Source organism: Mobula hypostoma, chromosome 6 (assembly GCF_963921235.1).
Source record: "Mobula hypostoma chromosome 6, sMobHyp1.1, whole genome shotgun sequence".
Taxonomy (NCBI): domain Eukaryota; kingdom Metazoa; phylum Chordata; class Chondrichthyes; order Myliobatiformes; family Myliobatidae; genus Mobula; species Mobula hypostoma.
The window spans coordinates 176,257,128-176,279,325 of NC_086102.1; the positions used below are offsets into that span (position 1 = coordinate 176,257,128).

The following is a 22,198-nucleotide window of genomic DNA, read 5'->3' on the forward strand; positions in this document are numbered from 1 at the left end:
CTTTTTTTATTTCTATCTTTGCACTACTTATTTAACTATTTGATTCTGTAAATTGTAATTCTAACTGTAATTCTCAGTTTTTTCCTATGATTTCGTATTGCATTGTACTGCTGCTGCAAAGACAACAAATGTTAATGACATATGCTGGTGATATTAAACCTGATTCTGATGAAGTAATTAAGGAAACGTCAACCTAAGCTGCATGACAAACACAAGCTGTATTTGATAAGAGCCAGCGAGTTAGATGTTGATGACAATTTGCCCCATGAGGGAATCTAGAACAGAATATCATTTCAAAACAAGAGATCACTTATTTCAAAATGAGATTCGTAAAAAAACGTTCATAGAATCTTTGGAACACAAGATAAATGTGAAGTCTGAGTCTTTGAATACATTCAATGCTTAGAGGGATAGATTTTTGAACTGCAGGGAAACCAAGAATGATGGAGAAGAGACAAGAAGATGGTGCTGAGGTTAAGATTAGATCAGTTTTAACCCCAAAAAGCAAAGTAAATGCAAAGGGCTAAATCCATGATCTACTCTTTTTTGATGTTTTATGGACGTTACAATGGGACTAGGATCTTAGCTCTTTCCAGTGCTACATTCAGAAAAATATACTTTAAGTACTTAATTTATTGTCTGAATTGTGCAGCTGTCTTCACAGGTTGTATGTAGACAGAAAGGTCTATGCAATGGTGTTCTGTGCAACTGAATCTCTTGTTGTCAGATGAATATTAGGTCACTGATTTCACATGTATGTTATGAATATGTTTTGTCTTCAGCTATAAGTTAATTTGCAATAACTTCACACTTCAAGCCCACCAGACTGAAGATGTGTTTAATTACCTGACTGAAAGAAAGCTTACAGGTGGCACCCAAATGCTAGACTACATTGCTAAAATACTACATTAAAAATTGCTGCAAATCTTCTGTAAACAAAACACAATGCTTTAGGAATTGCAAATATTTTTACAATATCATTGAACTAATAACATACCTTGCTCTACTGAATTGCCTATCGTTAGCATGTCACCACCAAGGCTCTGACAGAAACGTCGTCCTGCTTCCCATGAAAGGTATCGTGGCTTTATAAAGTTATAGCACTAGATCAAATTAGATAAACATCATTATCAATATAATTTTGCTACTCCAAAAAAGCAGTCAAGAGACACAACAAGATTTTTGATTGGGGCACCCTCCACTGGCCTGAAAAGTAAAACTTCTCCAGGACTGCACTGCACACCAAAGCAAGACTCAACAACTTGACCAAGTTTATTCAAAATTACTTTTCAAACCCATGATCTTTTAGTCGTAGGCAGCAAGCAAGATCCCCTGTCCTAGTCACACAGCATCTTAATTTGGAAATCTATCCTTGTCTATCATCATCGGTGCCAAAATCTAGGAACAAAATTACTTAATAATACAGGGGAAGTACTTTATCCAAGGTAGGCGTTAAATCAAGAAGTTAGTTTGCTATCAGCCTCAATGATAGTTGTGATAATGACTAATAATAATGCTATTATTTTGAACAAAGAATTTTAAATTAGTATTGGAATCTTTTGATATTTACTTTTTTTTTGGAAGTGATTATTTTGATCAGAGTCATGAACACTTTGGAAAAAAAGTCTCCTTTCGCAAAGTAGCACTTCTTTTACAACTTTGCAATCCTGGTATCAAAATCTTAAATCAGAAATATTTGTGAGTGATCTGCAATAATTAAAAGGTTTAGCATATACAAAGTTAAAAAAAAAACAAAATCACATAATGTGTTTGGAGAATACAAAACATAGCTTTCCTACTTTTCTCTATTTTATTTATTTAGAGATGCAGCAAGGAATAATCCTTCTGGCCTTTTGAGCCGTGCTGCTCAGCAGCCCCCAATTTAACTCTAGCCTAATCACGGGATAATTTACAATGACCAATTAACCTACCAACTCGAACTTCTTTGGACTGTGGGAGGAAACTGGAGCACCCAGAGGAAACCCACACGGTCATGGGGAGAAGGGCCAGACTCCTTACAGACAAGATCAGGATTACAATACAATTCCATTTTTCCAAATACTCCTAACAGCATCTTCCCAATTGCCAGATGCTGAAGAGCTGGCATGCTAGCCTGTTGCATGCTTGTTCCACTGCTGGAGGCAATGCACTGAACCACAGTCACAAGTAAAGGCAAGTGAATGGAGATTCACAAGAGATAATGTCATGAGAAAAGCATAAAGGACCAACTATATGATGAAAGAAAGTCAGGAAAATTCGGACTTCCTTACTGGAGGCTTTGCAAACACAAGAGTAATCTGCACCCCAAACAACACTGAAAAAAAGGAGGTAAAGGTCGGATCATTCTGGATCAATGCCAGACAATTGGATCTAACCCTCCTTATCTTTTCTTAATTCTGTCTTTTGTGATGCATCATCCTAAACGTTACTTTTCAGTATCTTACAAAACTGCACGAAAATTCAATTAAAATTAGAAATTCTATGGAGTAAGAGCTCCTTATTGCTAAAGTTCGAAGTGACATATAGGTGTCCTGACTTACTTTATCTCCAAAAGGAATCCAATCACCTGTACAGGGGCTATCTTTATCACTGGCTTCATGAGACCATGGCTCCAGAGAAGATATGTTTATCTTCTGACAAATAAATGGAAGACGTCTTAAACAGTCAATATCTTCGTAATATTCTGTGGGGGAGGGAGGGGGAAACACCGAAACATTAAAGGCACAAAGGACTAGAAATCTGTTCCCATGCACTAAAATAAAACAGTGCTATGCTTTTGAAAATTCAGATTAACCCACATATATCTGGATGACTTGACACTCCACCTCCCTGGGAAACATCTGATTTTTTTTTAGTCTCCCCATCACTTTTTTTCTGTTTGAAACCACCATCCTTCCACTCCAAACAACATCAAGAGTACTGCAACATCCAAAATTCTTCAAAAGCATTTGAAAGGCTGGGCCAATGCCAATGGTATTGGAGGAAGGGTGCTAGCATGGATTGAAAACTCACTGTCCCAGAAACATGGAATTGGCATAAATGGGTCCTTAACTAGAAGAGAACCCCAGAGGCTGGTTCTTGACTCTCAATTGTTTATTATTTACATTAATGATCTGGAAGAGGAATGAAATAAAAGGTTTCCAAGTTTGCCAATGATATTGAATTAAGTGGAAGGACATATAGTGATGAGGATGTAATGATTCTGCAATTGGATTTGAGATAGATTTAGTGACTGCGCAATACAGGTTTCACCCACTATCCGAAGGTAGAGCATTCCTATGAAATGGTTCGTAAGCCGGAATGTCGTAAAGTGAACAAGCATTTACCATTTATTAATATGGGAAAAATTTTTGAGCGTTCCGGTCCCAAAAAATAATCTACAAAATCATGCCAAATCACACATAAAACCTAAAATAACAGTAACATATAGTAAAAGCAGGAATAATATGATAAATACATAGCCTATATAAAGTAGAAATAATGTATGTACAGTGTAGTTTCACTTTCCAGAATCGGGAAGACTCCAATAAATTGCAGTTTCGTCACAGTTAAACACTTGCTTATACGAATAACCACCTTCTGTAATTATTTTCTTCAGTTCTGCCGGGAACTTTTCGGCAGCTTCAGTATCAGCCGAAGCACTCTCTCCGGTAAATGTTAAACTATGAAGCTGCCCTCGCCTCAGAAACCGATCAAACCACCCATGACTAACTTTAAATTCCACTTTTGCAACACTTTCATCACCATCATCCAGTGCTTTCTGTTTCAGCTTATTAAAAAGACTGACTGATTTCTCCTTAAGTATAAGAAAACTTAACGGAATACCACGCTTTGTATGCCCATCAATCCACTCAAGCAATAGACTTTCCATTTTATCCATTATTGAATGCCGACTAAGAGAGACGACTTTGCTACGAGCAGAACCAACAGTAACATCGGCAGCTTTCAAAATTCTTTCTCTCTACGTATAAATAGTGCAAATGGTGGACGCAGGCAAGTTCAATGCGCGGACAGTGTCCTTACTTCGTTCACCACAATCAAAACACTTAATTATGTCTACTTTTATGCTCAGTGTAACACCCTTACAAGCTCTTTTAGGCTTTTCCGATACCTTAGAACTCATCTTGCTAAAGGATGTACAAAATAAATCGAAATAAAGCACGTGTTTAATCAATGGCAGTGAGAATGTGGTTCCGGGGGAGGAGCTTGGCTGTTTGGGCGCGCGCTGCCTTTTTTCGTAACAGTTAAAACACCTTCTGTCAGCGAAAACAGGTAACTAATGTAGGTCTTTTGTAACAGCAAGGTGTCGTAAAGCAAATGTTCGGAAAACGGGGGCCACCTAACTGTGTAATATGGTGATCTAGGAGGTCCTGCAGTTCATTAACAGGAATGCGAATTGTTATATAAACGTTGAAAAACTGAGAAAAAGAGTTAAGCCCAGAGAATCCGGGTGATTCAGTGCACTAAACACACATAGTTAGTTGGCAGGTCCAACAGGTAGTTGAGAAGGGAGATGACATATTGGTCTTCATTGTGAAGGAGAGAATTAAGAATGGTGTAGGAAATCTTGGGAAAACTCTTAAAGTAGAGAATAGTTCTGCGATTTATGGGTAACACGAGAGGGCACAGTTTTAAGGTGCTTGGAAGTAGGTACAGAGGAGATGTAAAGGTTAAGTTTCTTACGCAGAGAGTGGTGGAGTACGTGAAATGGAATGCCAGCGACTGTGGTGGAGGTGGATGCGATTGGATCTTTTAAGAGACTCCTGGATAGGTACATGGACCTTACAAAAATAGAGGGCTATGGGAAACCCTAGGTAATTTCTAAAGTACGTAAATGTTCGGCACAGCATTGTAGGACAAAGGGCCTACATTGTACTGTAGGTTTTCTATGTTTATAGATTGAAAGACTGTGGACTGCAGCTCAAATTGGTCTCTTTCAGCTTTAGGTTTTTTATATTCTGTGCTTTCTTTTTACCATTTAGCATGATTTGTTAGTTTTTTTTAATGCAAGAGGGTGTTTGGGGGTTTGATATTCATGGCATTTGCATGATTTGTTTTTATGTGTGGGGGAGGGTTGATGTTTTTGTTGCTGTTCGTGCAATATTTTTCCATATGTGAGAAGAGAGGGGTGTTGATGATCGCATTGTTCTTTATTTCATGGCTATCTGGAGAAGACGAATCTCAGAGTTGTATCCTGCATACATACTTTGATAATAAATGAATCTTTGAATCCTTCGAACCCTAATGAAAGTAAACATCTATTACAGAACCCAGAGGAAACTACAGGAGGAGGCTTGAGCATGTGGAGTTTCCCACCACATAATTGGTTAAGGCAAATATAGTGAAATTATGTTTAAGGAGAGGTTAGAAAAGCATATAAAGGAGGAAGGAATATAGAGTTTAATAGGGAATATTGGGAGAAACCTTGAACATGATGATATTATAGACCTGTTGGGCTAAATGAACTGCATTCGTTACATACAGCATATGATACATAATTCTATGAAAAATATCAGGAAGAGGATGAGACAGGAAAGAAGGGTTCCAAAAGTGCAACGAGAGGCCGAGGTGGGGATGGTAAGGACTCAAGTGCTGGCATAACAGGGACTAGAACTGAGACATCATTTCAGGACTGAGATGAGAACAGGGTTCTTGACTAGAGGCTAGCCTACAACCTGATGCGACTAGACGAGAATCCAAGCAAGACAGAAATCCTGAATATGTTCGCAGACTGAACCAAAGTTGAGCTGACGATTGAGTGCCAACCTGGGTTCAGGTGCTCTTTAAATGTCCAAATGTTGGCACCAAAACATGAATCTTTAAAGATGAATAGGAGCATCTATTCATACTCTAGAGAATCAGAGCATCTAAAACCCTGGAGGCTGGTGCGGTCGTACCATAACAGAAAGATCTTATCCGAGACTTTGTGTGTAAGCAGCAGCTTGAACCCACTAATATATAAAGGAAATTCAAGCTGCAAACCAGTTTGAGAAAGAAATAGGAATGAATTACCCTGGTCAATGAAGGATAGGGAGAAGGCAGATTAATGTTACCCTTACGCAGTGGAAAAGTGACGAACTAATGCAATTAAAAACACATTCCATTTATCTGTCTATAAGCCTGAACATGATCGGCATTTCACATGGTTATCAGTGGTGCTCCAAAAATAATTATCTTGAGGAAATTCAGCAGCATGGAGCGAAATCAAACAAAAAAAGGGAGAAACAATTCAAACAAAATGCTGCCTGTCCTGCTGTGTTTCACCAGCATTTTGTTTGTGTTGCTTGAATTTCCAGCATTTGCAGATTTTCTCGTGTTTGAGGGAGAAACAATTGGTTAAGTAGGATAACTGATGACACTTAAACCAATACAATTGCAGAAGATTTTATATTATTTTTCTGTTTGATATTGTGACGTTCACTGAGCTTGCAGACATATCATCACCAGTCGGGGTGACATCCTCAGTGTGCAGTTGTTGGTGTTTCTGTCTGGGAGTGCTAACATTTATACAGCCTCCTGTTCACTTGCCTTGGTCCTGATTGGTTACCCCTTCAATTGACTTTTGAATTCCACTGGCTCATTTTTTTTTGGCTCTTAGGGGGTTCATAAATGGTGTTTATTTCTGAGTTTGTTTATGGAGTTACCAGGCTTCTAAAAATTGCCATGCCTGTTTCGGGTTTGCCTGCGCCAGAACTTCCACAATGCCGCAGTTAATGTGGTGTCCTCCCTGGTCTTCACTTACCGAGATCAGCAAGAGTGGATCATGTTTATGTACCGCCAGTTTGTGTTCCCACTAATGAGTTGAGAGTTTGCGTCCTGTCTGTCCGATGTAGTTCTTGTTGCAGTCTCCAAAGGTGATCCTGTACACCACATTGCATTTATCAGTTGTCTTTACCGGTATCTTGGTTCTTGAGACAAGCTCCTTAAAGTTGCTGCTGGTTTATGAGCAATTGTGATGCTGAGAGGTTTGAGCAGTTGAGCTGTCATTTCTGAGATACTTTTGATGTAGGACAAGGTCACACACTCGGTGTGCGTCGAGTACGGTCTGTGCGACTTTCTCTCCTTAGTAAGCATCTTCTGATGAAATACCGCGGGTAATCACTTTGTACAAGTGCTTCTCTTCTCTGGCTCGAAGTTCGGTGGTGCTGGAGTGCGTTAGTACTCAAATGGGGTGCGAATGCTTTTCTTGTGGCAGGCTGGGTAGTTGCTATGGTAGGTCAATACCAAACTTCCGGTAGACAGACATCTCTGATGTACTGTCTGTCCTTCTTGTGACAAGTACATCCAGGAATGTGAGCCAGTTGCTACTTCTGCTTTCCATTCGTAAACAATGTCCCTGACTACATTGTTGACTTGGTTAAAGCTATCCTATATTTCATTTTGTTTGATCATGACAAAGGTATCATCTACATACCATACCCAGAGTTTTGGTTTGAGGTCTGGAAGCACTATCCTTTCTAGCCTTTGCATAACTGCCTCAGCAACGAAGCGGATATCGGTAATTCAACTAGCATTTCTTTGAGTTGCTTATAAACCTGCCCTTCAAATTTGAAATGTGGAATTGAAAGGCTAGAAAAGATAGCACTGTCACTGATCTCGGTACACAAAGACCAAGAAGGACACCACGTGAAGTGGAACATTGTGGAGGTTCTGGCGCAGGCAAACACAAGGCATGCATGAGAATTTTTAGAAGCATGGCTCTCTTCTGATAACTCCATAAACAAGCACATAGAAATAGACACTGTCTACAAACTCCTAAGAGTAAAAAAAAATGTGAGCCAATAGAATTCAAAGGTCAATTGAAGGGGTAGCTAATCAGGATCGAGGCAAATGAATGGGGGCCTATATAAATGCGATCACTCCCAGAGAGAAACACCAACAACTGCACACTGAGCATGTCACCCCGACTGGTGATGAAATGTCTGTAAGCTAATTGCCGAGCTCAGCGAACGCCACAACATCACACGCCTCAACCTGAGCTACCATCTTAAACACTATACTTCTATCAATGAGAACAATGAACCAGTAACCGGAATCATAATTAAAATATTACACACAGATTACTTACCTCTCCATCTGACATAATGAGAAGTTATAAACCAACAATCCCGGTACTGGTTGTGGAAGGAGATAAACCGATGGTAAATGTCATATGGACTTAAACTAGAAAGGAAGAAAATACGTAAGGTCACAGTCGAAATAAAGGTACAATTGTTTGTTTTTTAAAACTGCTTTAGGTTAAGATTTTAAATATATATGTATCTATCTATATCCATATAATATATATAATTGCAACAAACTGCTTCAGCAGCACAAAGAGAAAAAAATGGGTAGGTAGCCCAAAGAGAAATATTACAAGAAGCAAATAATGAAGTGGATTTTAAGGAGGATCTCAAAAAAGGAATTGGGAGAATGGCAAGGGATTCAGAAAACATATTCTAGAGCATGGGGTAAGTGAATGATTGTATGATCACTGAAGAGGAGGAAAGGAAAGGAAGTATGTCAAGGAGCAGATAGAATGCACATCCTATATCTCAGTGTACTTCTGGAAGATAATTACAGATGTCTAACCAAAAGGACAAAACTTTCAAATTTGAGGATCTGCAGGTCTGGAAGTCAATGCAATTCAGCAAAGGCTGTGTTGGATATTCACTTCCTGGGCCAGGGGCCTCATGTTTTGCCAACCTTGGCTTTCTAAACACAACAGCTGTCACTTGTAAGATCAAACAGTTGTAGGTTAAACTTCCAACTATATCCCTTGTTCAGCTTCTGATTGTAAACGAGAGTTACTCTTCAATTCTGAAACTGAACATGGCAAGCAGTAATCAGCTTGAAGTTTGAAAACACAACTTTGCAAACAAGCTCTGTATATAGCAGATGCATTGTCTGTAGAAAGTAGAATGTTGGTTACTGCACCTGGTATTTTGCTGTTCGAAAGGTGCAGTATAATGGATTGTTTAACTTGGCTTGTTTCAAAACAGACAAGCTGACTAAATTGTTTAATTGAAGAAAGCTTACAGATTCCCATTCCTATTCCAAAGTGTTGGTCCGTGGCCTCCTCTTCTGCCAAGATGAGGCCACCGTCAGGGTGGAGGAGCAATACCTTATATCCTGTGTGGGTACTTTCCAACCTGATGGCATGGGGGGGCGTCATGTGATGACGTGGGATTGAGACGTGCAAATCCAGCTCTCCCGCAACATATCAGCAAAGTACCGTTTAAACAAAATAAAGTTAATAAATATTTTCTGAAAACTATTTATAAACTTTGCAAGACTACTTTACGATATGCCTCCTAAACCGCAACAAAAGAAGTCTGCTGTTGCGAAGCAGCCGCGAGAGGGGAAGAAAAAAGGGCCTACTGCAACGATGGAGCCTCGGACTCAGGTTGGATCTCCTTCGGTAGAACAGGGAGCAATGGCGGTGGTAGCGGTTTCTCCGAAGAAGATGCCGGAAATGCGCATGTGCAAAGAAGAGCGCATGCGCAAATCGACACAACTCAAACTACAAGAACCGACAGCCACTGCAATTGAAAATGACTCAGAGTCAGAATTGGATTCTGCAGAGAACACAGATGAAGAAGAGGAGGAAGAATTGGAAGCGATTGGAAGTAAAGGAGATGATAGAGACATAAGAGAGGCTATATTGCAATTAACGGCTGAACTAAGAAAAGTAAGAGAAGAGCTTAGAGATACGAAGATGTGCCATAATAAAGTTATGGAAAGACAGGACAAAATGGATAAGAAGCTTCAGAAGATGGAAAGAGCAATGGGGCATATGAATGATAGAGTGGAAAAAACAGAAAATGATCTGCTTGTCTGGAACTTGGAAAGAAATCGACTCTTGGAGAAAGTGGACATGTTGGAAAATTTCAGTAGACGTAATAATATTAAAATTGTTGGTCTTAAAGAAGGTACGGAGGGAGAAAAACCCAATAGAATTTTTTCAAAGATGGATCCTGAAAGTTTTGCAAATGGAAGAGGATGTTCGACCAATTGAAATTGAGCGGGCACATAGAGCTCTAAGACCAAAACCAAAAGATGACCAATATCCACGATCGATTTTAATAAAATTCTTAAGATTTCAAGACAAGGAAAGGATTCTACAGGCAGCTGCTCCAGCTGACAAGGATAGAAAAGGGCCATTGATGATTCAAGGGAACAAAGTTTTTTTCTACCCTGATATAAGTTATGAACTTTTGAAGAGAAGGAAGAAATTTAATCCAGTGAAAAAAACCCTATGGGATCACGGTTATCAATTTATATTGCGTTATCCTGCAACCTTGAAGATTTTTTTGCCTGGTGGAGAAAAAAGATTTTTTGATGATTACCAGAAAGCAGAGCAGTTTGTGCAAGATTCTCTGAATATTCACCAGATACAAGAACAAATCCAGGGGAGCGAGATAGATTGAAGATGAAGATTGGGTCAAAGAATGGACTTATTGGATTTTTGAAGGTGGATGAATGTATAAATATATTATTAATTATACGAGGGGGCTAAGAAAGGTTAAAATTGGAGGAATATTAGTTGGGAATAGTAACACTAATTTTATCTATATATATATAATTTTTTTTTGTTGTGGGGGAGCTGGAAGAAGTACTGACCAATTGCTATGCTAATCATGTGTGCAAGCGTGGCTTTTGCCACGACCCGTAAAATGGAGGGAGGTAGTGTTGTGTATCTTTCCATTCACAACATTAGTGGGGGGGTATTTTGTTTCTTCTTTTTTTGTATTCTTTCTATCTTTTTTTTTCTTTTTGCCTGGAAGGTTGGGAGGGAAACACATAGCAACATGGTGAAGTTTAAAGAGATTCCCCAAGGAACTATGAGAGTTGAGAAGATAAGTAATGTTTTAGATTGGAGTAACTTTGTTAAGAATAATGACTAATTTATTGAATTTTTTGAGTTTTAATGTTAATGGGCTTAATGGACCAGTGAAAAGAAAAAGAATCTTAACACACATTAAAAAAAATGAAGATAGATTTAGTTTTTTACAGGAAACGCACCTAACAGAAACAGAACATCAGAAACTAAAGAGAGATTGGGTGGGTAGTGTTGTTGCGGCTTCATTTAATTCAAAAGCGAGGGGAGTAGCAATTTTGATCAATAAAACGTTACCAATTAGAATACAAAATGTAATAACTGATTCTGCGGGGAGATATGTGATTATACATTGTCAACTTTTTTCTGAACTATGGACTTTTATGAATATTTATGCACCAAACGAAAATGATGCAAAATTCATACAAGAAGCTTTTTTGAATTTGGCGGATGCACATGAAAAAATATTAATTGGAGGAGACTCTAATTTTCGCTTGGACCCAGTCTTAGATAGATCAACCAAGGCTGTTATAAAATCGAAGGTAGTAAATTTAACTTTATCATTGATGAAAGATTTAAATTTGATTGATATATGGAGAAGAATCAATCCTAAAGAAAGAGACTATTCGTTCTATTCCCATAGACATAAAGCTTACTCAAAGATAGATTTTTTTCTATTATCAATGCATATTCAACACAGAGTGAAAAATATGGAATATAAAGCAAGAATATTATCACATCATTCTCCTTTATTAATGACAATAATAATGGCTGATAAGGAAGAAGTGGCTTATAGATGGAGATTTAATTCAACATCATTAAAACGTCAAGATTTTTGTGATTTTATGAAAAAGCAGATTCAATTTTTTTTGGATACAAATTTTCATTCAGTGGATGATAAATTTATGTTATGGGATGCGATGAAAGCATATCTTAGGGGCCAGATATTAAGTTATATGTCTAAAATTAAGAAGAATATATGGCAGAACTAGATCAATTGGAAAAAGAGATTACAAAAATAGAAAAAGAATCTCAAAGATATATGTCAGAAGAAAAACGAAGGCAACTTGTCAATAAGAAGTTACAATATAATACGCTTCAGACATATAGAATGGAAAAAGCAATTATAAGAACTAAACAAAGGTATTATGAGTTAGGTGAGAGAGCACATAAAATTCTTGCCTGGCAGTTGAAAACAGAACAAGCTTCCAAAACAATAAATGCAATCAGAACAAGGGCAAATAAAATATCTTATAAACCTCTAGAAATAAATGAAACCTTTAAAAATTTCTATTCTGAATTATATCAATCAGAATCCCAAAATGATGTTAATGAGATAGAAAGGTTTTTATCACAAGTATCTCTTCCAAAATTGAATTTGGAAGAACAGAAGGGACTAGATATGCCTTTTACATTAAAAGAAGTTGAAGAAGCTTTAGGATCACTCCAAAGTAATAAATCTCCAGGAGAAGATGGTTTTCCACCTGAATTTTATAAAAAATTTAAAGATTTATTATTTCCTCTCTTTATGGAACTAATATGTCAAGCAGAAAAAATACATAAACTTCCAGAGTCTTTTTCAACAGCGATTGTAATAGTATTGCCAAAAAAAGACAGAGATCCTATGAAACCAACATCATACAGGCCTATTTCTTTATTGAATACCAATTATAAAATAATAGCAAAAATTTTATCAAATAGATTATCTAAATATTTACCAAAATTAATACATATGGATCAAACAGGATTTATTAAAAATAGACAATTGGCAGATAATGTAACCCGGCTACTCAGTATAATTCATTTGGCACAAAAAAGGGACGAGAAGAGTATAGTAGTAGCCTTGGATGCAGAGAAAGCATTTGATAGATTAGAATGGGATTTTTTATTTAAAGTATTAGAAAAATATGGGTTAGGAATATCTTTTATAAATTGGATTAAAACTTTAAATTCTAACCCTAAGGCTAAAGTAGTGACAAACTCTCAAATTTCAACACCATTCCAGCTAAAAAGGTCAACTAGACACGGTTGTCCATAATCACCTGCTTTATTTGTACTGGCGATAGAGCCATTAGCAGAACTAATCAGAATTGATCCAGATATTATGGGTTTTAGAGTTAATCAGGAGGAATATAAAATTAATCTTTTTGCCGATGATGTTTTGATTTACTTAACAAACCCACAACATTCGTTACATAAATTATCTTCTAGATTGGATGAATATGGGAAGGTATCAGGTTACAAAATAAATTGGGATAAAAGTGAAATTTTACCTCTTACTAAAGGAGACTATAGTCAATGTCGATTAGTAACCCAATTTAGATGGCCGGTAAATGGTATAAAGTATTTAGGTATAAGACTTGATAATGATGTAAAGAATTTATATAAATTTAATTATTTACCACTGTTGAAAAAAATTCAAGAAGATTTTGACAAATGGATGATACTACCAATAACATTAGTAGGTAGAGTCAATGTTGTAAAAATGAATATATTTCCTAGATTACAGTATTTGTTTCAAACATTACCAATACAATTGCCACAGAAATATTTTCAAGAGTTAAATAAATGTGTGAGAAAATTTCTTTGGAAAGGTAAAATGTCAAGAATATCATTGGAAAAATTGACATGTAAATTTGGGTTAGGAGGGTTACAACTTCCAAACTTTAAAAACTATTATAAAGCAAATCAACTTAGATTTATTGCATCTTTCTTCGATGATTGAAAACCAGCATGGATTAAAATAGAATTAGACAAGATAGGAGAAAATAGACCTGAAGATTTTATATATAAATGGGAATCTAAATGGATACGGGAAAAGAAAGAATCTCCTATATTAACACATTTGATTGATCTATGGAATAAGATAAATGTTGATAATGAAACACAGAAATCTCTATTAGCAAGGAGACCTTTGTTCCAAAACAGACTTATTCCTTTTACAATGGACAATCAACCTTTATATAATTGTTACCAAAAAGGGATTAAATTTATAGGAGATTGTTTTGAACGAGGTATATTGATGTCATTTGAACAATTAAAGGATAAATATAAAATATCAAATAATACTTTCTTTTGTTACTTTCAATTAAGGGCTTACTTAAAAGGTAAGCTGGGTCAAACAATGTTTTTGCCAAAACCTAATGAAATTGAAATTTTAATTCAAAAAGGGAAAATTAACAAATTTATTTCTTGTATGTATAATTTGATTCAAGAACAGACAATTAAACAAGGAACCCATAAGTCAAAGCAAAAATGGGAAACAGATCTGAATATTAATATTGATGAAACAAATTGGTCAAGACTCTGTCTTGACAGTATGACAAATACAATAAATGTTCGACTTAGATTAGTACAATATAATTTTTTACACCAATTATATATTACACCACAAAAAGTAAATAGATTAAATTCAAATCTATCCGATAAATGCTTTCGGTGTAATCAAGAAATTGGTACTTTTTTACATTCTACTTGGTCTTGTTTTAAAATTCAACCCTTTTGGATAAATTTAAGAGTCTTATTGGAACAAATTACTGGAACTCAACTTCCACATAACCCTGTAATATTTCTATTAGGTGATATTGAAGGGATAAAGCCGAAACTTAAATTGAATAAATATCAGAAAGAATTTATAAAAATTGCATTGGCAGTAGCTAAGAAGACCATAGCAGTTACTTGGAAATCTGATTCGTATTTAAGTATGGATCGTTGGAATGATGAAATGGCTAGTTCTATTCCACTCGAAAAAATTACTTATAATTTAAGAGATAAATATGCAACATTTTTGAATATTTGGCGCCCTTATTTACAAAAGATAGGATGGCATATTTAAGTGCTCCGATAAAGATCTTGGTCCCTTGGGGAAAGTAATGAATAATTATACCAAATTTATTTTGAATCCCATGGAGCGTGTGGAAACATTCCAATACCCAGGCGGCTCTTTTTTTTTCTCTTTTCTTTCTTTTTAGGTAGGACTATATATGGGGGGGGGGAGGGTAGATTTTATCTTTTCATGTATTCTTTTTGAAAACTCAATAAAAAATATATTACAAAACCTGATGGCATGAATATGATTTCCGGCTGAAGGGTTTAACCCAAAATGTCGACTGCATTCTTTTCCATAGACCCTGCCTGGCCTGCTGAGATCCTCCAGCATTTTGTATGTATTGGAGTACTCAAGTGTTTTTGAATAGGCCCACACAAAGGGTCTTTGGTGCTCTACACCACTGGGCATTTAGAGAACATTCCATCTTGTTCCTGATTTGCACCTTGTAGATGGTAGAAAGACCTTTTGGTGTTAAGTGTGTTTGTGATAGGAATTCCTGTCTCTGAGGTGCTTTTGTCACGACAAAATTTATGTGGCTGTTCTAATTGACTTTCTGGCCATTGACTATTCTCAGGATATTAATGACAGTGGTCTTGATGACGGCATTGCTATTAATTGTCAATGGTAGATAGTTAGACTCTCTTGTTAACGATGGCTATTGCCTTTTATTTAAGTGGTAAATGTTGCCTAGGCACTGCTTTATGCAAGCATTTGCTGAGGATTTAGAAATGGAACTGAGCTCGTGTAACCATCAATCAATATTCCCACTTCTGACCTTATTCTGGAAGGACGGAGACTGATGAAAATGGCTGGACCTAGGTTGCCAATCTTAAGAAGGTTAATTGTTTGCAATGATGGCCTGGGACTGGGATAATTAACTTTCAATAATGACAGTAATCTTCCTTTGTGCAAGATATCACTCCATGCCATGGATTAGCTTGGAACTCTTTCGTGTTCCTATCACCTACACGAGAAAGTCCGCAGATGTTGGAAATCCAAAACAACACACACAAAACACTGGAAGAACTCAGCAGGTGAGGCAGCATCTATGGAAATGAATAAACAGTCGATGTTTCAGGTTGAGACCCTTCTTCAGGACTGAAAAGGAAGGGGGAAGATAGCAGAATAAAAAGGAAATGGGAGGGGAAGGAGGAAAGCTAGAAGATGATGGGTGAAGCAGATGAAGAGCTGGAAAAGAAGGGACTTGATAGAGAGGAGATGGATCGTAAGTGAAATGGAAGAGGATGGGGACCCAGAGGGAGGTGACAGGTAGATGAGAGTGGCAAGAGGCTGAGTGGGGATAGAAAAGGGGAGTGGGAGGTTATTTATTTTTAGCAGAAGGAGAAATCGATATTCATGTCATCAGGTTGGAGGGTACCCAAACAGTCTATAAGGTATTGCTCCTCTGCTCTGAGAGTTGCCTCATCTTGGCACAAGAGGCGGCCATGGACCAACATGTTGGAACAGGAATGAGAATTGGAATTAAACTGTTTGGCCACCGGAAAGTTCTGCTTATGACAGATGGAGCAGAGGTGCTCGACGAAGTTGTCTCCCAATTTATGGCTGGTCTCACCAGTTAGAGGAGACAACCCCAGCAGATTCACAGGTGAAGCGTTGCCTCACCTGGAAGGTCTGTTTGGGGCCCTGAATGGAGGGAGGGAGGAGGTGCATGGGCAGCTGAAGCACTTGGGCCACTTGCAGGAACAAGTGCTGGGAGGGATGAACTGACAAGGGAATGACGGAAAGAGTGATTCCCATGCAAAGCAGAGAGAGGGGGGAGGTACGGACACGTTTAGTGGTAGGAACCCTTGGAGATGGCAGAAGTTCTGGAGAATGATGTGTTGGATGTGGAGGCACATGGGTGGTAGGTGAGGACAGAGGAACTCTCTCTGCAAAGATGTTGGGAAATAGGGTGAGCGTAGATGTTCGGGAAATGGAAGAAATGCAGCCGGGGGCAGCACCAATAGAGGAGGAAGGGAAACCCCATCCTTTGAAGAAGGATGACATCTTTGATGTCCTGAAAACAGAATCTACATCCTGGGAACAGATGTGTTGGAGGCGAAGGAACTGATAAAAGAGAAAAGCATTTTTACAGAAGATAGGGTAGGAAGAGGTATAGTCAAGATAACTGCGGGAATCAGTAGGTTTATAAAAGATGTTGGTTGACAGTTTGTCTCCAGAGATGGAGACAAAGAGATTGAGAAAGGGAAGGAAGGTGTCAGAAATAGACTGACTGAATTTAAGGGCAGGGTGAAAGTTGCAGGCAAAGTCAATGAAATTAATGAGCTTAGCATGGATGCATGAAGCATCACCAATGCAGTCATCAATATAGCAGAGGAAGAGATGGGGAGCATTACCCGGGAAAGCTTGGAATATGGACTGTTCTACATAGCCAGCGACAAGACAATCATAGCAAGAAACCATATGGGTGCTCCTGGTAACCTCTCGAGTTTGGGGAAAGTGGGAGGAGCTGAAGGAAAAATTGTTGAGGGCAAAGATCAGTCCTGCCTAACAGAGGAGGGTGGTGGTGGAGGGGAAGTGGTTGATTCTTTTATTGATAAAGAAGCGGAGGGCTTTGAGGCCTTCTTGATGGGCAATAGAAGAGAATTGGATCTGGACATCCATGGTGAAGGTGAGGTGGTCAGGGCCAGGAATCTGAAAGTTACTGAGGCAATTGCGAGCATGAGAAACATTGCTGAGGTAGGTGGGAAGGGACGGAACCAAGGGAGATAGAATGGAGTCAAGGTATGAGGAAACAAATTTAGTGGGGCAGGAGGAATTAGGGACCACAGGCTTACTCAGACAGCCAACCTATCAGTTAAATTGTCCAACATATGTAATTGGCTCGGGTGTTAATGTAATTAAGTAGGTAACATAGGTGCATAGCTTTGGAAATGTTGAAGTTTATTAAGGGCAGAGAATTGAAAGGTAACCTGGAAGTACTGAACTAACTATGACTCGAAGTAACACAAAAATATTGGAATGTTTCAGTACCAACTAGAATGAGGCAGGGGTAAGCTGAGTACATTCACTGATGGTAATTGTCAAACTTGAAGATGGTTACAGGGTTGAAGGTTATTCACTGTTTTGGGTTCTCAGCAATGTTGGCAAGGCTAACATTTCCTTCCCATTCTTCATGACTTCTGTGAAGGTGATGGCAAGCTGTCTTCTGGAGCAGCTGTAATCATTCTGGCGAACATACTCCCAGAATGCTGCAAGGCAGACAGTGCTGGGACACAGACCCACCAGTGTCACAGAACCGGAGAAATATCTCCAAATCTAGACAGTGTACAGCTCAGAGGGCAGCTTGCAGGTGTCCCAGCTCCAATCAGTTTTTAAAGAGTTGATCCATACAAAGACTGTTTTAGAGAGCTCAGACAGGGACTGCTCTTGAACCATTATGCATCACATTGTCCACTAACGTGATTCTGTTCCTCCCATAGTCCAGGTGGAAGCAATGGAAATTCAACTGGAGAATAGCCAGAAAGTCAGTTCGAATCTAGTTATCATATCAATTCCAAGTTTCAAACTTTGCAAGATGGAGATATAGACAACACATTGAAAGGAAAGAGGGGGTGGGCATAGTTTTAACTTACATCAATCTTAATGAGAATGCGGCTGTGCCTGTGATGAGGGAAACCAATTAAAACAGCAGATAATGTGAAGAACAGGATGAGAAATTGGGTGGTCACTTGTTTCAAGGGAACAAGGTCAAAGTAGCACCAACTGCCTGAACATTTGAAAAGGCTGGTTGAACAGTTGTGGATGAGATGAACATATGGGAGGTGAGTGTAAGGAAGGGCAGAGCAGGGGAAGTGGGTAAAATTACAAAGGCAAGTGAACAAATGATCCCAATTAGATCAGGTATTCAGTGAGAAACAGATATAACGATGTGGGTCAATGATCATTTAATTGACGAAGGGCTGGAGGCCCAAGATGTTAACTGTTTCTTTTCACAGACAGTAATCTGCGAAAAGCTTGCTGAATATTTCTATCGTCCCGAGTTTTTATTTCGCGCTTCCAGCAAGGGAACTTCCTTTGATTTGATGAGTTGCCTTTGAAAAAAGAAGTATCATTTTTTAAAGAAGCTATTTATGATAACAAATAAAGTGTTTTATATTTAAAACTGATCCTAGTAAGCAAAGGGTGTTGTATTTACTAGTTGCTGATCACTATCTCAATCAACTAAACACTTGTTCTTAGATAGGTCAGCAAGAATAAATCCTCAGCTAACAGCAACACTTGCACATTTACTTCTGGAATTGGATTACTGGATAATAATCAATAACTTACTTCCAATCATTTTCAGTAAGGTCAAATAGATCAATAACTACATGTGGAGATGTTATGGATTTCCAGTGCGCAGAAGTATTTAATTAAACTACTAGGTAGCACTCTAAAGCACAGGGCTTCGGTGTTGAAACCGCCATTTCCATTACAAGATAATATTATATAAATACAACATATATTGCATTTGAAGTAAATTTTCACAAAGATAAAAGAATAGAGAAAAGAGTGAGAATATTTCAATAAACTGCATTTCTGAAGATCAGATGGGTCAATTCTACTGTATTGTGGAAGCAATTTGTAAACTAAATGAAAGGAACACAACGAGCATTAAAGTTATGCTAATAATAATTTATATACTTACAAATGACCATGCATTCCACTGTAATCGATTGTCTTTATCCACCACTTTGTCAATGAAGGGAAGTACTGTGAGGAATGGGGATGAGGAAAGGAAATAATAAAAACAAAATATTCATTCAATGCAGCTTCAAGCTGAACATTATTTTCTTCCAGTTCTATTCTCTGTTTGATAAAAATAACTCATCATCTCAAAATTCCTTTCCATTTCGGGAGATTGGTGATGTGCTTTGCCTCTTGACATGATATCTGTCTCTGACCCATAGGGAAGCTCTTTTTCCTTAACCTGGTCCAGCATTTTCATTACTCCAGATGAGCCTATACATAATCTGGTGATCCTAACCCAAATGCAGACATAAATATTAACAAATGGTTTTTTTGAAGAAAGGTCAATGATTCATTTTTCTGAATTCAAAAGGTACATTATATCCAGTGTGCCATCAAGATTTAGGTAACACAGTCCTTCTTCCACTCAACTATGTGAATTCTAACTGCCTGAACATTTAAAAAGGCTATTTCAGCAGTGTTAAATCATTAGTAGCTGTAGGCGTAATGGACCAGGTGATCAAGTTGTATGAGGCAATTCATATAAATCAGCATAGAGAACATTGGTAACAACAACACAAGATAAAATAACAAAGGGTTTGGAAAAAAACCTGACATCATTGAAATTGCATGTCAAGTCAAGTCCATTGTCATTTACCTATATACATATACACCCTCAAAATGAGTCAACCTTTCTCCAAACCACGGTGTAAAGGACTGTAGTATACATATTATACATAACACATAATAACTTATGAAGGTAAGGATGAAATCTACACATGAATTATACATAAACAAACTAAAGTGTATAACTTCAATATTGTAGGATACAGAGCAGATTAACCAGTGACACTTTGAATGTGACGTGGCAGGGGGTTCAGAAGCCTAATGGCCTGGGGGAAGAAACTGGTTCCCATTCTAACCATTTATGCATCAGAGTCTCCTGCCTGATGGTAGAAAGTCAAAAAGGATGCTGGATGGATGGGTGGGGTCCATAATAATACTAAAGGTCATGTGTATGCAGCACTCCTGATAAATGTCCTTGATGGATGGTAGGAAGACCCCAATGGTCCTCTCAGCTCTTTGTAGTGACTTCCAGTCCAATGCTCGGCTGCTCACATACCAGATGGAGATGCAACTTGTCAGGACACTCTCAACCGTGCTCCCATAAAATGCAACTGGTGTGGGGGGGGGGGAAGAGCCTCACTTTCCTCAATCTCCTTCTGAAGTGGAGGCGCCACTGTGACACCTTATTCAGGGAGGTGATGTTGAGGGACCAGGTGAGGTCGTCCATGAGGTGAACTCCCAGGAACCTGGTGCACTTAACTCTCTCTAAGGAAGACCCATGTATTCACAGAGGGGGATGGTTCATCTACACCTTCCTGAAGTCCACAATGATTTCCTTTGAGAATCACAGATATAAAAAGGCTAAATATTTTAATTAATACATTATTGGAACCTTAAAGTTCACACATCCAGGATTACATAGCATTCTGTAACTCTTGGCTGAGAGGAGAGACTGTTCCCTGTATGATTCAATCTTTAGGATAATAATCAAACTGTTGGCTCAGAATCTTACAGCAGAGAATTGCCAGATTTTCTCTCAAGAAACCCAGCTATATATTGTAAATATGATATCCAACAGTACAGTGCAGGAAAAGGTCTTTGATCCGCAATATCTGTGCCGAAAATGATGCAAAACTAAACTAATTCTCTTCTGCCTGTCCACGATCGATGCATATACTTCTGTTGCCTTCACATTCATGTGACTATCTCCCAGTCTCTCAAAAACCACGACCTTATCTGCTTCCACCAATGCCACTGACTGCACACTTTATTCTTACATTGGACCTCACAAGATGCAACACCTCACGCTTCTCGGACTAAAGAGGGCTGCCACTTCTTCACCCATGACTGTAGCTGATCTAAAGTCTGCTGTAGACTTTGGCAGCTCCCTACACTATTTCACAACTCCACTGATCTTTATGTCATCTGTAAACACACTAACCCGCACATCTACATTTTCATCCAAGTCTCATATTATCACAACTAACAGAGGACTCACTGCTGGTGGTGGGTCTCGAGCCAGAATAGCACACTTCCACAGCTACCCTATGTCTTTGCTGGGAAACCAGTTCTGAATCCGATCTACCAAGGCACCCAGGCACCTTAACCTTCAAGATGAGCCCTCCATAGCAGAGCTTGTTAAATGCCCTACATGTCCATGTAGTTACATCCACTGCCCTACCCTCAATTACATTTGTCACTTCCTCAAGAAACTTCGTCCAGTTTGTAACGCATAAGTGGTCAGGCACAAAACCATGTTAACTATCCCCAATGAGGCCATATTTAAGCAAATGCATGTAAATCTTATACCTAAAGAATCCTCTCCAACAGCTTGCCTACCACTGATGTGTGGCTCACCAGTTTATAATTTCCTGAATTATCTCTTATTCCTCATCTTGAAGAAAGGAATAACATTGGCTACTCTCTAGTACTCTGGGATATTGATTTTTGTTCGTGAAGCTACAAAGATCTTTTGTCAAGACTTCAACAATCTCCTCTATTTCCTCTTTCATTAACTTAGGATATATGCCATCAGGCCCTGGAGAATTAAGCACCTTGATGCTTTTCAGGAGACTGAGCACCATCTCCTGTCAGATTTATGAATGCCCTGGCACATTAGCATTCCCTGTACTGTTTCCACATCCATCTCTTTGGCAAATTATGTTGCAAAGCACAGTGCCTTACAAAAGCATTCAGCCCCCAACACTTTGTTCACATGAATGAGATTTTCAATCAAGGATTTTGATCATTTTCACTGAGAATGTTTATTCGTGAATCATATGTTCCTTCTT

General features: G+C 38.3%; 1 protein-coding gene across 1 annotated transcript in view; it reads right to left on the reverse strand.

Annotated features, from left to right (window-relative positions):
- Window positions 1-22,198, reverse strand: part of ly75 (lymphocyte antigen 75) — a 186,145-nt gene that overhangs the window by 59,523 nt on the left and 104,424 nt on the right. Inside the window, exons 19-22 of the mRNA XM_063052314.1 lie at window positions 19,300-19,364; window positions 8,069-8,163; window positions 2,541-2,683; window positions 998-1,103 (exon numbers count right to left, since the gene is read on the reverse strand). Of these exons, the coding sequence (XP_062908384.1) occupies window positions 998-1,103; window positions 2,541-2,683; window positions 8,069-8,163; window positions 19,300-19,364 (409 nt within the window). The remainder of the gene's footprint in view (window positions 1-997; window positions 1,104-2,540; window positions 2,684-8,068; window positions 8,164-19,299; window positions 19,365-22,198) is intronic.